At 47.3% G+C, this 12,513-nt stretch overlaps 4 protein-coding genes across 4 annotated transcripts; all 4 read left to right on the forward strand.

Annotated features, from left to right (window-relative positions):
- Positions 1–422: 422 nt before the first annotated feature.
- I302_108694 (uncharacterized protein) lies at positions 423–4,938 on the forward strand (the record flags this gene model as incomplete). The annotated part of the gene is made up of 20 exons (XM_019194420.1): positions 423–495; positions 560–649; positions 719–781; positions 885–1,017; positions 1,083–1,177; positions 1,249–1,388; positions 1,454–1,642; positions 1,713–1,811; positions 1,871–2,078; positions 2,136–2,505; positions 2,599–3,135; positions 3,211–3,316; positions 3,378–3,449; positions 3,507–3,642; positions 3,704–3,813; positions 3,869–4,036; positions 4,098–4,167; positions 4,233–4,318; positions 4,398–4,595; positions 4,750–4,938. 20 exons carry the CDS (start codon positions 423–425, stop codon positions 4,936–4,938), a joined length of 3,132 nt encoding a protein of 1,043 aa, XP_019043256.1.
- A 497-nt stretch (positions 4,939–5,435) lies between these two features.
- On the forward strand, positions 5,436–9,956 carry I302_108695 (uncharacterized protein; the record flags this gene model as incomplete). Its single annotated transcript, XM_065870714.1, has 13 exons — positions 5,436–5,570; positions 5,724–6,020; positions 6,270–6,322; positions 6,380–7,491; positions 7,550–7,652; positions 7,709–7,748; positions 7,820–8,021; positions 8,086–8,307; positions 8,365–8,473; positions 8,535–8,608; positions 8,667–9,437; positions 9,573–9,826; positions 9,894–9,956. 13 exons carry the CDS (start codon positions 5,436–5,438, stop codon positions 9,954–9,956), a joined length of 3,435 nt encoding a protein of 1,144 aa, XP_065726786.1.
- A 432-nt stretch (positions 9,957–10,388) lies between these two features.
- On the forward strand, positions 10,389–11,262 carry I302_108696 (uncharacterized protein; the record flags this gene model as incomplete). The annotated part of the gene is made up of 6 exons (XM_065870715.1): positions 10,389–10,455; positions 10,516–10,661; positions 10,740–10,826; positions 10,886–10,915; positions 10,979–11,119; positions 11,197–11,262. 6 exons carry the CDS (start codon positions 10,389–10,391, stop codon positions 11,260–11,262), a joined length of 537 nt encoding a protein of 178 aa, XP_065726787.1.
- Positions 11,263–11,302: 40 nt separating this feature from the next.
- I302_108697 (uncharacterized protein) lies at positions 11,303–11,832 on the forward strand (the record flags this gene model as incomplete). Its single annotated transcript, XM_019194423.2, has 4 exons — positions 11,303–11,318; positions 11,375–11,450; positions 11,543–11,696; positions 11,746–11,832. 4 exons carry the CDS (start codon positions 11,303–11,305, stop codon positions 11,830–11,832), a joined length of 333 nt encoding a protein of 110 aa, XP_019043259.2.
- Positions 11,833–12,513: the final 681 nt, after the last annotated feature.

Here is a 12,513-nt window from a genome sequence, read left to right on the forward strand (position 1 = left end):
ATGAGCCTTTTTGTGGGCGGTTAACAGGTAGATGATCCCCAGATAGCTATGTCGAGGATGAAAGATGTTTTGTATGTAGCTTGTGAATGCAATTGATGATGACGAACGAGCAGCTGGCGGTGAGAGGACCGTGCACATGGTAGGGGATGACGATAGCGGCGAGCGCCGAAAGGATGTTGGAATGATGATGAAAGTGGGATCGAAGGAAAAGTTGGATGTAATGATGACCATTCTTATCAACATTTCTTTTTCCTTCTTCCTGCTCCTTATACATGTACTCGTACCCACAGATAGCCCAATAGTCTTGCAAACCGGACAATAAAAGCATACCAAAGCGAGACTGGCAAGACATATAGCAGCGTAACAACATCCCTGTTTTCAGAGCAACACTTTACCCCTCGAGTCCGTAGCCCCTTGACATCATGGACGTACCCCGAATGGTCCGAACGCAGATATCAACCTCTGAGCTGAATCCACCGCAGGATCTGGTACAAGGTACGTTCAATCAGCTAAGTAGAATTCTATTGCCTTCCGTTGGCTGATATCATGTCTTTGCCAGGTGTGAACAATGGTTCGGTTGGATTATTGGAGATAGTGAAAGCTCTGGGGGAGTACCTGACTTCGACAGAGGATGAAGTGCGGCTGAATGGTACGTCCAGCTTGACGATAGGCAGCCGCTTCAAACTGAGAGATGGTTAAGCTGATGATGCGTCGGTAGGCTTGACATTCTTGTCGAATACCTTGAAAACTGTCAATTCAACTAAAATCAATAGACAAGCTAGTAAGTCTTGATATCCCCCGTCTTCCTTCCTCAAGCCACTTCTCCACCCCAATCTCTCACATCACCACCGACTGACGCTGATACTCCTGTGAACCGCTCTCAGCTCAAACCCTTACCAACTTCTACCTATCCAAACTCGATGATTTCGATTCCCTCCCACCTGCTCTAGGTGGTTTGACAGTTTTATCGAAATTGGCAACATTCGATGACGATGCTGCTGTAGAAGTGTACAAAGGGTATGTGATCAGCTAGACTGTCACAGTGGTTCAAGTAGAAAGCTGATGGTCATGTGATGGTATAGGGTGGTGGAGAATGTGAATATGAAGGCGTATGTTCAGGCTACAAGGCATCTCGTCTACGTGCTATTTGATAGCCTGCTGGCTACGCATAGAAATGGTGAGTTGCTCCTTTCCTCCTTCTACATCTCTTTCTTTTTTTTGATAAGTGCTGAGTCGTTGATTCCATAGCCCTCAAATCCATGGGCTCATCATTCGTAAACAGCTATACAAAGATGGTAGATGGTGAAAAAGATCCACGTAATCTCATGTTACTCTTTTCGATAGATAGAGTGATATTATTGGAATTTGAAGTCAAGGACCATATCGAGGTGAGCTTTCCGGATGTAGAAGACTCTGGCAACGCCAAGCTAACGCAATCGAACCAATTTTTTAGGATTTCTTCGACATCACATTCTGCTATTTCCCCATCACCTTCCGTCCACCCCCTAACGATCCATATGGCATAACGGCAGATGATCTGAAATTGGCCCTGAGGAAATGTATGGCTTCATCGCCTTATTTCGCTAGGATGGCTATACCGCTGTTCTTGGAGAAGTTCGCTACGCTTACTGGACCTAGTATGGTATGTTTAGCTCGTCCTCTATTGCACACTCGACATATGATACAAGCTAACAGTATGCCGGTATTTGTAGAAAGATCTGCAATTATCGATAGCTGCGTGTCTGCCTGTGTATGGAGCTGATGCCGTCAGGGAGAGGGGTGCTGAGTTATGGGAGGGCATAAAGACTGAGGTGAGTGGTATAACCATCCCGCTGAGACACTTCGAGCAAACAACTGATATCAAATACAGATATTGTATTCATCTGATACATCAATTGAAGCAGCCGCTCTGTCAGCCTTGGAATCCTTGATACGCACACTTTATCCTACATCGACCGATGCCCCCTCTGGACTAGCACAGGATATAATCAAGGAGTGTCTGGAGATACTGAACGAACCCGACAAGACCCAAGCTGTAGCTGCTACCAAGATCCTAGCAGCGATATTCCGTGCATCACGTAAGCTAACCGATACCGCGGTTTGTGCTTTACGCCTAGCTGACTATTTCTTCACAGCTTCCGCAGGGAAATTCGCTCTATCCCAAGCACTTCCACAGCTATTCCGCCAATTCAATTCACCCTCCGTACCTTCTCACCGATCACCTATTCTATCCACCATCTCTTCTCTACTGGTCGCGGTTCAGTCAGTATACACATCTCCTACATCTCAGCGTAAACAGGCAGAAGAAAAGGCTCTGGATCCGTACCATGGTGGTATCCTGGATGTACTGAGAGAAGGCTTACGTACGGAGGGGTTGAAGAGTCCCGCCATCAAGGGATGCACGGCTTGTGTGCAGATACCTGGATTCTGGGAGAGAGAGGATGTGGAGAATGTTGTTAGGGGATTGGATGATGTGTTGGTGAATGATGAGGATCCGGAGATCAGGTGGGTTGTCTGGTCAATCTCTACGTCTTGTGTAATCCTTTACTGTCCTATCGAAGACGGATCAATGGTATTAAGCTTTTGTTCATGTGGTAGACCCGAAGTCATCGAATCCCTTACAACCATCTCAACCCACCATCCCACAACAATCGAATCCCTTACTCTTCCACTGCTATTCCACAACTTACCTGACTCGGCGCCTTCTGCCTCCGACCATATCGCCAGAGAGAAGTACCGATCAATCTTATCGTCTCTCAGGGAACTATGCGTTGCACCCGCATTGTTCCAAACACTTGTCATAAGAATCACCACGAAATTAGACTTGTTATCTTCCTCTACACCTCAAAGCAATGGCGGGGACGAAGAGATGGGCGAATTCGATACGAGAGAATGTAATATCGCTTACTCGTGGGATTTGTTGAATACTCTTCAGAATGTGGTGGATAAGAAGATAAAGGAGAAACATAATGATCTGATTAGGTATTTCGATCAGATCGTCCCTAGGTTATTCACCTTGGTCGTTTCTGCCTCAACAACGAAGTTGGGTGATGCTAGTCCACTCTTCAGGGACAGAAGGTTAGTTGGGATCATCGCGAAGCTGGTGGAGAGTCTGGTATGGGAGTTGAACGTCGAGTGAGTCCTCGTCTTTAGCTTGTATTATCAGATTGTAGCCTCGTATCGAAGCTGATCGGATTTGTGGTTGAGAAGGAAACAATCCGCATGGTTTTCTGCTATCTATCAGGCTTTCGAAAAAGGAGATTGGACGGGTGTGGTACATGATAAATCGGTTGTTTTGAGCGGATCACCATTAAGAGTAAGTTAGCCTAATACCTTCTTTCCTATCCAAGTGGGTCTTAACTGATATTTGGGAGTAGACTGGCGCTTCTTCGGCTGAACAGGATCTGATAGCATTGTATGCTGGTACAGTGCAGGGTTTGAAAGGGGACGTGAGTTAGCTGTAGTTCGCCAGGTTGATAGATACCTTAGCTGATATTCTCTTTTAGGCTACCTTGCCATTCGGTTCTTCGGCGGAATTCTTGAGCTCAAAGATACATTGGACAATCAACGTAGCCAGAGATGGATGGCAGGTGAAATGGATACTGGAACTGATATGTGCTTTCGTGAATAAGCGGGAGAATGGTGAGCTACTGGTAAACCGAAAATCTGGATTCAACAAGCTGACAGTTGATAAATCCCGCAGTGTTGAAAGACTCCCTCGAGACTATACTGGAGAGTATCTGGTCAGTAGAGATTCAAGATACCTCAAAGGATCTTGATAATAGACGTAGGGGGTTATCAGTGTACCTATATGTGAGTTTGACTAAACATACTAGAATGCGTCATTCAGCTGACGTGCTATTTGTAGATTATCAAAGCATTGTCCCTCCTTCGATCTCCCCTTGCGTACTCTGCCTTGGAACGAGTGATAGACATACTGAGTCTGTCCAACCTGGATCCAGAATTTGTACGCTTCGCTGCGAGTGGGTTTGGAATACTATCTCAAGGGAAGGGTAATGGTCATTTGACTGCGAAGGTGAGCACAACCTATTAAGCAAAGACTCGGGTGGTGCTTGAGCTGATGATTGATGGTTTAGTTGCTGTTCGCTCAGAAATTGTGGAACTTTGTGTTGCCTAAATTGATTGAAGGGGACAAAGAAGCTACGGGTGAGCTCTCGCTCTACCGCGTCTTGAGATATGTAGAGCCGAAAGCTGACGGTCTGTTGTTGTAGGAACAGGAAGATTAGTATATCTAGTGGCTTTTGCCAGTCTCCTGCCGCTCGTTCCTGCTTCGTTATGTTTAGCAGATCTCAACACTGTAAGTTGGATTGAACTTTTCATGAGCTTGATGTATCCCATTTGACACTAGCTGGTTGATGCTGATGATAATTGATCAGATTCTTCCGTTGATCTTGCGATCGCTATCTCTACCTGACCCGCACCAACGAGTCAACGCCATCACCACCCTCACCTCGATATTGGAGACAGCGAGCGATTCGAGGGAGGTCGATAAGGCCATACATGCCCATGCGGAGGTGATGGTTGACTCGTTGTTGAAGAGCGCTGTGAGGTCTGAGGGGGTTGCGAGTTCAGGAGTGAGTGTAGCTTACCTCTCAATCAAGATCCTGGAGAGAGAATGGTATCTCCGAAGAAAAACATGTCAAAGATGTTTTCCAAGTGCTCTCGGTGTAAATGACATTTCTCCACGAGGGCCTTTTACTGATAATTTTTCCTCTTACGATTTCACAGAAAGTACGAAGTATAGCCTTATCATGTCTGTCCCTCTTCCCCGATGTGATCCGATTCGAGAACCTGCATAAACATAAATCTATAGTGATCAGGGAACTGGGGAAGACACTAGATGATCCGTTGAGGAATGTGAGGAAAGAGGCGGTGGAATGTAGGGCCAAGTGGTATAGGTATGGGAATGCTACGTAGGGTGTATATTGGCATTGAGAGTATATGCATTGATTCTCGAATAGATGGTTTGATGGTCTTTTTGGTCTTCCTTTCTGGCTGCATGAGACTATCACATGACGAGTAGAAGCCATGCTTCACGAGTATTATGAAACAATAAGACTTCATTACTAATCGTACCAGTATCACCAGACAATAACAAATGATTTCTAATCAATCTGAAACGTCATTACAAATTGATACTAATGAAGAACCAAGCTGTGCCATATGTCATTCAGGGTCTTTGTGATGCTTACCCCGCTCGTCCCCCCTCGTTTCTCACCTATAACTTGTCAACGCGACTTGTAGCATCACCGTCATAACTAGTCCGCACAACACCACTGATACCACTATCACCATCACTACCTATTCAACCAACTGACTGACTACAGCATCAACTACAGCGTCAAACCACGACTCATAAAGCTCATTACACACCGAGTAGTGATTCAGATACACTCACAAATATCACCGCCATCATGGCACCGGTCACTCTCCCTCCCTCATTCTTCAATTCCTTCTGGTCGCCTGATTATAGGTCGGGGCTGGAAAAGCTGTTCAAAGCGCTGGAGCAGGGATGTCTGGAGAATGATGATGTAGAGGCGTTTATTGATGTGCGTAACTACTCTTCTCTGTTTTCTGTTCTCTGTTCTCTCCCATTTCTCTACTTTGCCTGGTCATTCCCATACTTTACCTGTATCTGTGTCTACTCACTCAGCACCCCGAAAGATGAGTCCAGAACATATACTAACCCCCCAGTCGCACAGTCCCAAATCAAATCCCACCTCCTCCTCTCCCAATCCCTCCTCTCCCCTCCCTTGCCCACCGTATCGCCCGAATCATCCTCTTCATTGCAACATACCCTCCTATCCCTCCGTGGAGCCTCGTCCGCACGGGGTGAAGCGCACCGCGCATTGGCTCAGGAGTTGGAACAGCGTGTACTCTCTGGGTTTAGGGGTTGGAAGGAACGGCATGAGGTTAGAGTTAAGGAAGCTAGGGGGGATATGCTTGGTAAAGGTGGGGTTGTTGGTGGGTGGGAGAAGGAGAATGGGAAGTTGGGGTTGGTGAGTTTTTTCGTGTTTTGAGTATAATAATGGGAGATGGGGTCATCGGTCGTCGGTCGGTGGTGGGTGGTTCGATGAGATGATGTGGGTTGCTTGGACATGGGGCGTATAACGGCTGTGAAATGTCATTAATGTGCGGAGTAGCTGCAAGTTGTGTACTTCTGGACGTGCTATGCAGCCTGAACACATTTCGACGAATAGAGGACCGTGTTGTCGATATATATTGCTCACATGCCACCCCTGCTCTAGCTCCACCAAACATACGTCAACAAGTCGCGAGCAGCCGATGACAGCGAAGACGAGTGAGCTGGGAGTATCGCCTCATCGTGACTTATCAGCTGACTCTACACCTTCCGCAGTGCCAAGTTCGCCCCCGCAACTGCCCTCTCCCCTCCAGCGGACAACTACACCTCATCCCCCAAAGTCCACCACAAGAGTCCCAGTGCCAACCTGCGTCGAGCAGGAACGGTAGCCGACCGAATTTCCGAAAAACTTCGAGCAGCTTCAATCCAAAGTTCCCCTTCAGCATTACAATCCAGTCCATCCAAACATCGACCTATCCTATCTATCGATGGTAAAGAGCTGCCACCCCCTCCTAGCCCTTTGTTGCCCGCCGTTGGCAGTCCCGATGGAATCACCAGTCCGACCAGTCCAACGAGGGAAGAACGATTTGTTCCACCGACTGATCCAGACGGTAAACCATTCATCCATTCTTCCACTGGTGGACCACCTGTCCCATCGAAGGGTCCATTCTCGCCCACAACATCGACAAACGCAAGGGAAGAGCCAATCTTATTATCTGGATTATCCCTGACTCCCCAAGCGTTAAAAGCTCTCTTACAGCGATTTGACGCGTACTTGCTTACCACCCTCGCACCGTACTCCGACGCTCCCTTCTCCCAATCTAACAGGTCAAATGCGGCCTTAGCATCAAGACAGAGGAGTACGATCCTAGGCACATACGAAAAGACCTTCTCGGGTGAGGAGATCGTGGAATGGTTGAAAGAGAATATGGAAGGGTTCGGAGGAGATTGGGAGAGATGTGTGGAAGCTTCGAGTGAATTATACAAACTGGGTTATTTCTCTAGAATAGGTGTGGGACGAGGATTTGATTCATCCGAGGATACCTATTTCGTACTGAAGAATTCACAACAATCGAACTTGCCAAGTGGGATATCGATAAATCAAGCGAATGAAGCGTTGGCTTCTATCGGGATCAATACTCCTCTGTCCCCTTCGACCGCTACGAACGCTTTGCCTAGTTTGCTGAAATCGTATTTACCTGCTTCGCTTGGGTCGGACGAACCTTCTCATGTGAGATTGAGGAAGGAGGCGAATAAGGCGGATGAGACGTACAAGGAGGGGATCAGAAATGCCGAGGAGAGGAGGTTGGAGATGGAGGAATCTATTGAGAGGGGATTGAGATTGTGGGAGAGGTGGGAGAGGGAGAGGTTATTGGCTGTTAAGACTGGTAGGTTGGTTTTTGATGCTTGGATTCAGGGGTGTTAGCTGACATAGTATGAGGACAGTTCTGAAACACTACGACGAAGCGCTGGCGAAACTGCCTCAGAAGTTGAAGGAATTGCAGATTGGTACTTCTTTAGGTGTCGAGGCTTTCAACCCGGAAGCGGAGTGAGTTGTTCGTTGCTACTTGTGAGAAACCATGCTAACTCGTCGATGTATTATAGCATCAAAGCCCTTATCGAAGGTAACCGAACTGGACCATTCGTGAGTCACATGACCTACTTAGCACACATTCATAGAATGTCCTTGTCTGACAACCACCCAACTTTGTCTAGCGCCCCCATCCACATATCTATGAGTCGCTCGAGACGGACATCCCCGACGTCAATTTCGGTATAGACCTACGAAGATGGTCAGGAGAACACGGTTGGAAATCTCTCGTGTCTGCTCCGCCTAGACCTAAGGGTGCTATACCTGAAGCGTTGGAGGCTATGTTGAAGGCTCTGGGGGAGATGTATCAAGGTGTGCCTGATGACGGTGAGCTTGATTTACATAACGTGAACAAGACGGGGAGGATTCGCTGACCTGCGTTATGGCGCAGAACGACGAAGATCGTGGATCTACGAAGTACCACTAAACGAAACTCATATGCTCAGAAACGCTGTCAATAACCCTCAAATACCTCTTGATGACCTTATTACCATTATCAAGAAGTTCAATTTGCCCATCGCAGCTGGTGCTGTTAAGCTCTACTTGCTGGAACTGAACCCTCCTGTACTCGGCTGGGAAGGATGGGAAGATGCCAAAGCTGTTTATCCTGCTAGTGAGCTAGCTGAAACGATTGATGTAAAGAGCGGTAGCTGATGATTTGTGATCGTAGTTGGAGCGGACCAAGAAAGGGATATGACGAGTGCTGTCTCTTCTGTGCTTGGTAGATTACCTGGATCTCAGCTTTACGTTTTGGATGCGGTCATCAAGCATTTCAGAGAGTAGGTGGAGCGTCTCATTTCCTTTTCACAGTGAAACATTGGCTGATCAAGTACGATACAGATTGATCGATAGTACGAAGAGTGCCGAGTCGAACGAAGTATACGTTACAAAACTCGCTTTATCTGTTGGACGAAGTGAGCTACCTGAGCTCCGGAAGAAGATATGATCGCTCAAGCTGATAATCTGCCTTAGCTATCTTGAGACCGCAATACGAAACCGATTTGACCATTGGCGATCGAACGCCTTCACTCTTCCTCGCGGACCTCATCAACCACTACTCCGCCCTCTTCCCGTCATTGATCGAGAAGAAGAAGAAAGAAGCCGACCGAATCATGCCTGTGCGAAAGAGGACCGCGTTGGTCGACCAACGAATCTCACGATCCTCCTTGAGTGGAGAGCAAGACCCTCAACACTTGTTGGAGATTCAGCATTCGCTTCAGCACCCTCAAAGGGCCGTTTCGCCTAGTCCCACCAGTAAGAACAACGGTCCACCTCATCTTGGATCTGCATTGGGCTTTGGCCCGCCTTTGGACGAGTTCAACAGGAATGAAGGTAGGAAGTCACCTTTGCCTGATATCGGTAAAGGAAAAGGGAAAGAGAAGGAAGATGCATTTGTGCCTCCTGCTCCTGCACCTCAACCTGAACCATCGATCGCTCCGCCTATCCTTCAGGAGAGAGATGAAGACAGACCACCAATGTTCAAGGAGCCTGATTCCGATTCAGGACCTACAACCCCCACCGAAGGGTTCGTACCTCCTACTACCACTTATCAACCCCAAAGCTCGAATACACGATCATCTACTCCTACCGAGTCGTTCATACCTCCCTCAGCTACTGAAATTAGAGCTCCTACTCCGCCAATCGTCAAGGATATCGCAGCTGAGGATGGGGTTGTTGGGGGTGGGTCTGGCGGGTTGAAGAGGGCTACTTCGGGTGAAGCGTCGAGATTGAGGGGACCGAGGGGTGAGTGTGCCTTCCATGCACCGTTTTATCCCTGTCCCGTTCCAATCCTTCGATGTGGCTATGACTGCCCTGTGCCACTAGCTTTATATCCTAAAGACTGATGTCGAGGGGTGAGCTGACTCAGACATGAAACAGGAGCAAGAGGACCCCGACCAGCAGGCGGTAGAGTCCCCTCTCACACAGGTGGTGCACCCAGTATAACATCTATCGTCACCTCCTACGCGGATGAAAGACCCGAATCACCAAGTGCGAATCAGCCTGAAAGTGCTACCGGTTCAATCAGGAGTAGAGAACCCAGTAGACCCAGTTCACCAGCTGTGGGAACACCCACTTCTGCAAGTGATGGGAATGGCAATGGAGGGGGACTGAAGAGAGCTAGTAGGACTAATGTGAGTGCCTTGATTATCTCAAACCAGTGAGTATGGGTGAAGCTAATTTGTTGTTCGTGGTGAGTAGTTCGGTCATGGGACGAGGGGGAGTGTTAGTGCTATGGCTGCTAGGTTTGAGAATAAGCAATAGGTGAATAGCGGATGAGTCGAATGTCGAGATTTGGGGCACGTCTCGAAAGGAATTGATTGCACTTTTATGGTTCTGCGTATCAATCGGAAGTAGTGTGAGATACAGTAGATCGATTTGAAATGATTATGAATATTCATGAGCTTTTTGCGACACTTCTCTGTACACAATGAGCTTCTTGGAAAACGCCGTCTGTTCCGATCACTTGTGGTGCTCGGCTAGCTTGAACTTTATCGTGGGGCGTTGATGGGATCTGACGCTAAGATGATGGTATCGACGGACACTTGACGACCATCACGCTGAAGTTGCATCATGAGACGGCCTCTGAATATATATATACGTATAAACGGGAGCGACTAGACCATCAATGTACTTCTCATTCACCCTGTACCTCCTCGACACAACCACCGCCAGAAGCACTCTTTCTCCCGTACGATGAGTAAAGTCAAAACAATCACCTTGAACGATGGAGTGAAGATTCCAATACTGGCCTTTGGGACTGGTAAGTCATGTGTAATCACCTCACCAGACCTGACCGACGAGATGACATGATATCGCGAAGGCACTGCCCAAGCCTGGACCGATACTTCCTCAGTGGTTGGTATGGCCCTACAAAAGGGATATAGACATTTCGATTGCGCGTGGCATTATAAGAATGCGGTTTATACGGGGAAAGCACTGAGGGATAGTGGGATACCAAGGGAGGATGTAAGTTCAATGATTGCATCTGAAGGTGTACGATCAGTCGATTGAAGTGAAATGTATACGGTACACCGTACTGTATAGATATTTGTTACTTGTAAGATAGGTAGTTTCGAGGATGACCCCAGGGAATTCGATGCTAGGAAGTTCATGGATGTGATGTTGAAAGATGTAGGTGTATTGTATCTTGTGATGATCGGGTGAAGGGTGCTGAGTAGGATTTCTCGAAGTTTGGAGTCGGACATGTCGATCTCCTACTGGTGAGTGACATGCGTCTTGTAAAGTAACGATATGAGAATCGCTCAGAGCTGAGAGGGTGAAAGCTCCACGCGGATATCCTGGTGGGATCTGTGACCCACGCCTGGAGACAGATGGAATCGATCAAGAAAGGAGGATTGACAAGGTCAATAGGGGTATCTAATTTCTCTGCTAGGTCTTTGGAAGAGATTTTAAGGATGTGCGAGGTAAGTGACACTTCCAACAATCGTTCGCAAGATGGGGGAGATCAATGCTCCTTGCTGATCAGTTGAAGTCATTTTAGATCAAACCGTCAATCAACCAAATCGAATTTCACCCCTATGCCCTTCCAACCTACTTGCCTACCTGACTTCCCCTGTGCAATGAACATGATATCAAGATTGCGGTATATGGTGGTCTCGTGTCGTTAGTGAGACATCGAGGAGGGTCAGTGGATGAGGTCGTCCGACGTATATGTCAAGAGAGAGGTCTGGGAGAGACAGAGGGACAAGTGCTGTTGAGATGGGCTCAGCAGGTCAGTGGAGGGGTCGTTATAACGTGTGTCGCGCTCTTTATTCTCTTGTCTGATACCCAGATACAGTATAGCAGCGTAAATTGGGTCGAGGCTTATTCCGGTTTATGAGACGCAGAACAACCAATAAACCTGAAAGAATGGAAGAACAACTCGGCCCTTTCCTGGCTGATCGAACGGATCCTCCATTATCACAAGAACATCTCGATCAGATTACCTCGGCAGGAGCATCAGCACCATTCAGATTCTGGGGCACAAACTGGCCATATTTCGTATGTCCCCTCAACTTCTGGTCAGTGCCTATACTGATATGAATATCAGATGAAAGGCGAAGGAGGAATCTCGGCTTGTCCTGAGGATGCTACCCATAGAAGGAAGCCTGATATCAATGGTGGGAGGGGGTGGTAATGAGACGGTGTGACCTTTCGTAGACTTGTCCCACGTGCAGCGGAATGTCGATTTGGTACAACGGATGAGAAGGGATATACATAGTCAACATTATCGGACCGATCACTTCGCTTACTTCACTCAGCGGTTCCCTTCAACATTTCTACATTCCAAGCGAGGTTTTCGCTGTCTGAGGTATACGAAAGGGTGATCGACTCAGCCGACGCTTAACACGAATATCAATCATCTGATCAGATGGCACTACTGTACTAGTACTTTACTCACTGCTTGCCAAAGTTCTCCTTGGACTGTAAGTAGCAGAATTAAACGAAGTTCAATACCACTTTCTCGGCAATCTCCACCATATCCTCCCCGGATCCAAAAATAAACACACTAACAGTATATATGATTAAGGCACGGCTGGACTGACGCAGACGAAAACAACTTTGACTGAAGTACATAAGCGAGGTTTCGTTTCGAAAATTTCCATTAGAGCCATAAATAAAACAAATACTCGTCGTAGACCCTCGTCACTATAAGATCCTAAGATGACCACCTATGCTTTTGATCAGAATTTGGTATCTCGCTTAACTTGTTTTAATACTGCGATCCTCATTGGGGCTCTTTCTTCTCTCGTTTTTGGAGAAAAGGATAGATAAGCAAGCGAAACTCGTGTGCGAATAGACTGATAGATATCACTTG

This window comes from Kwoniella bestiolae, chromosome 8 (assembly GCF_000512585.2).
Source record: "Kwoniella bestiolae CBS 10118 chromosome 8, complete sequence".
NCBI classification, from domain to species: Eukaryota; Fungi; Basidiomycota; class Tremellomycetes; order Tremellales; family Cryptococcaceae; genus Kwoniella; species Kwoniella bestiolae.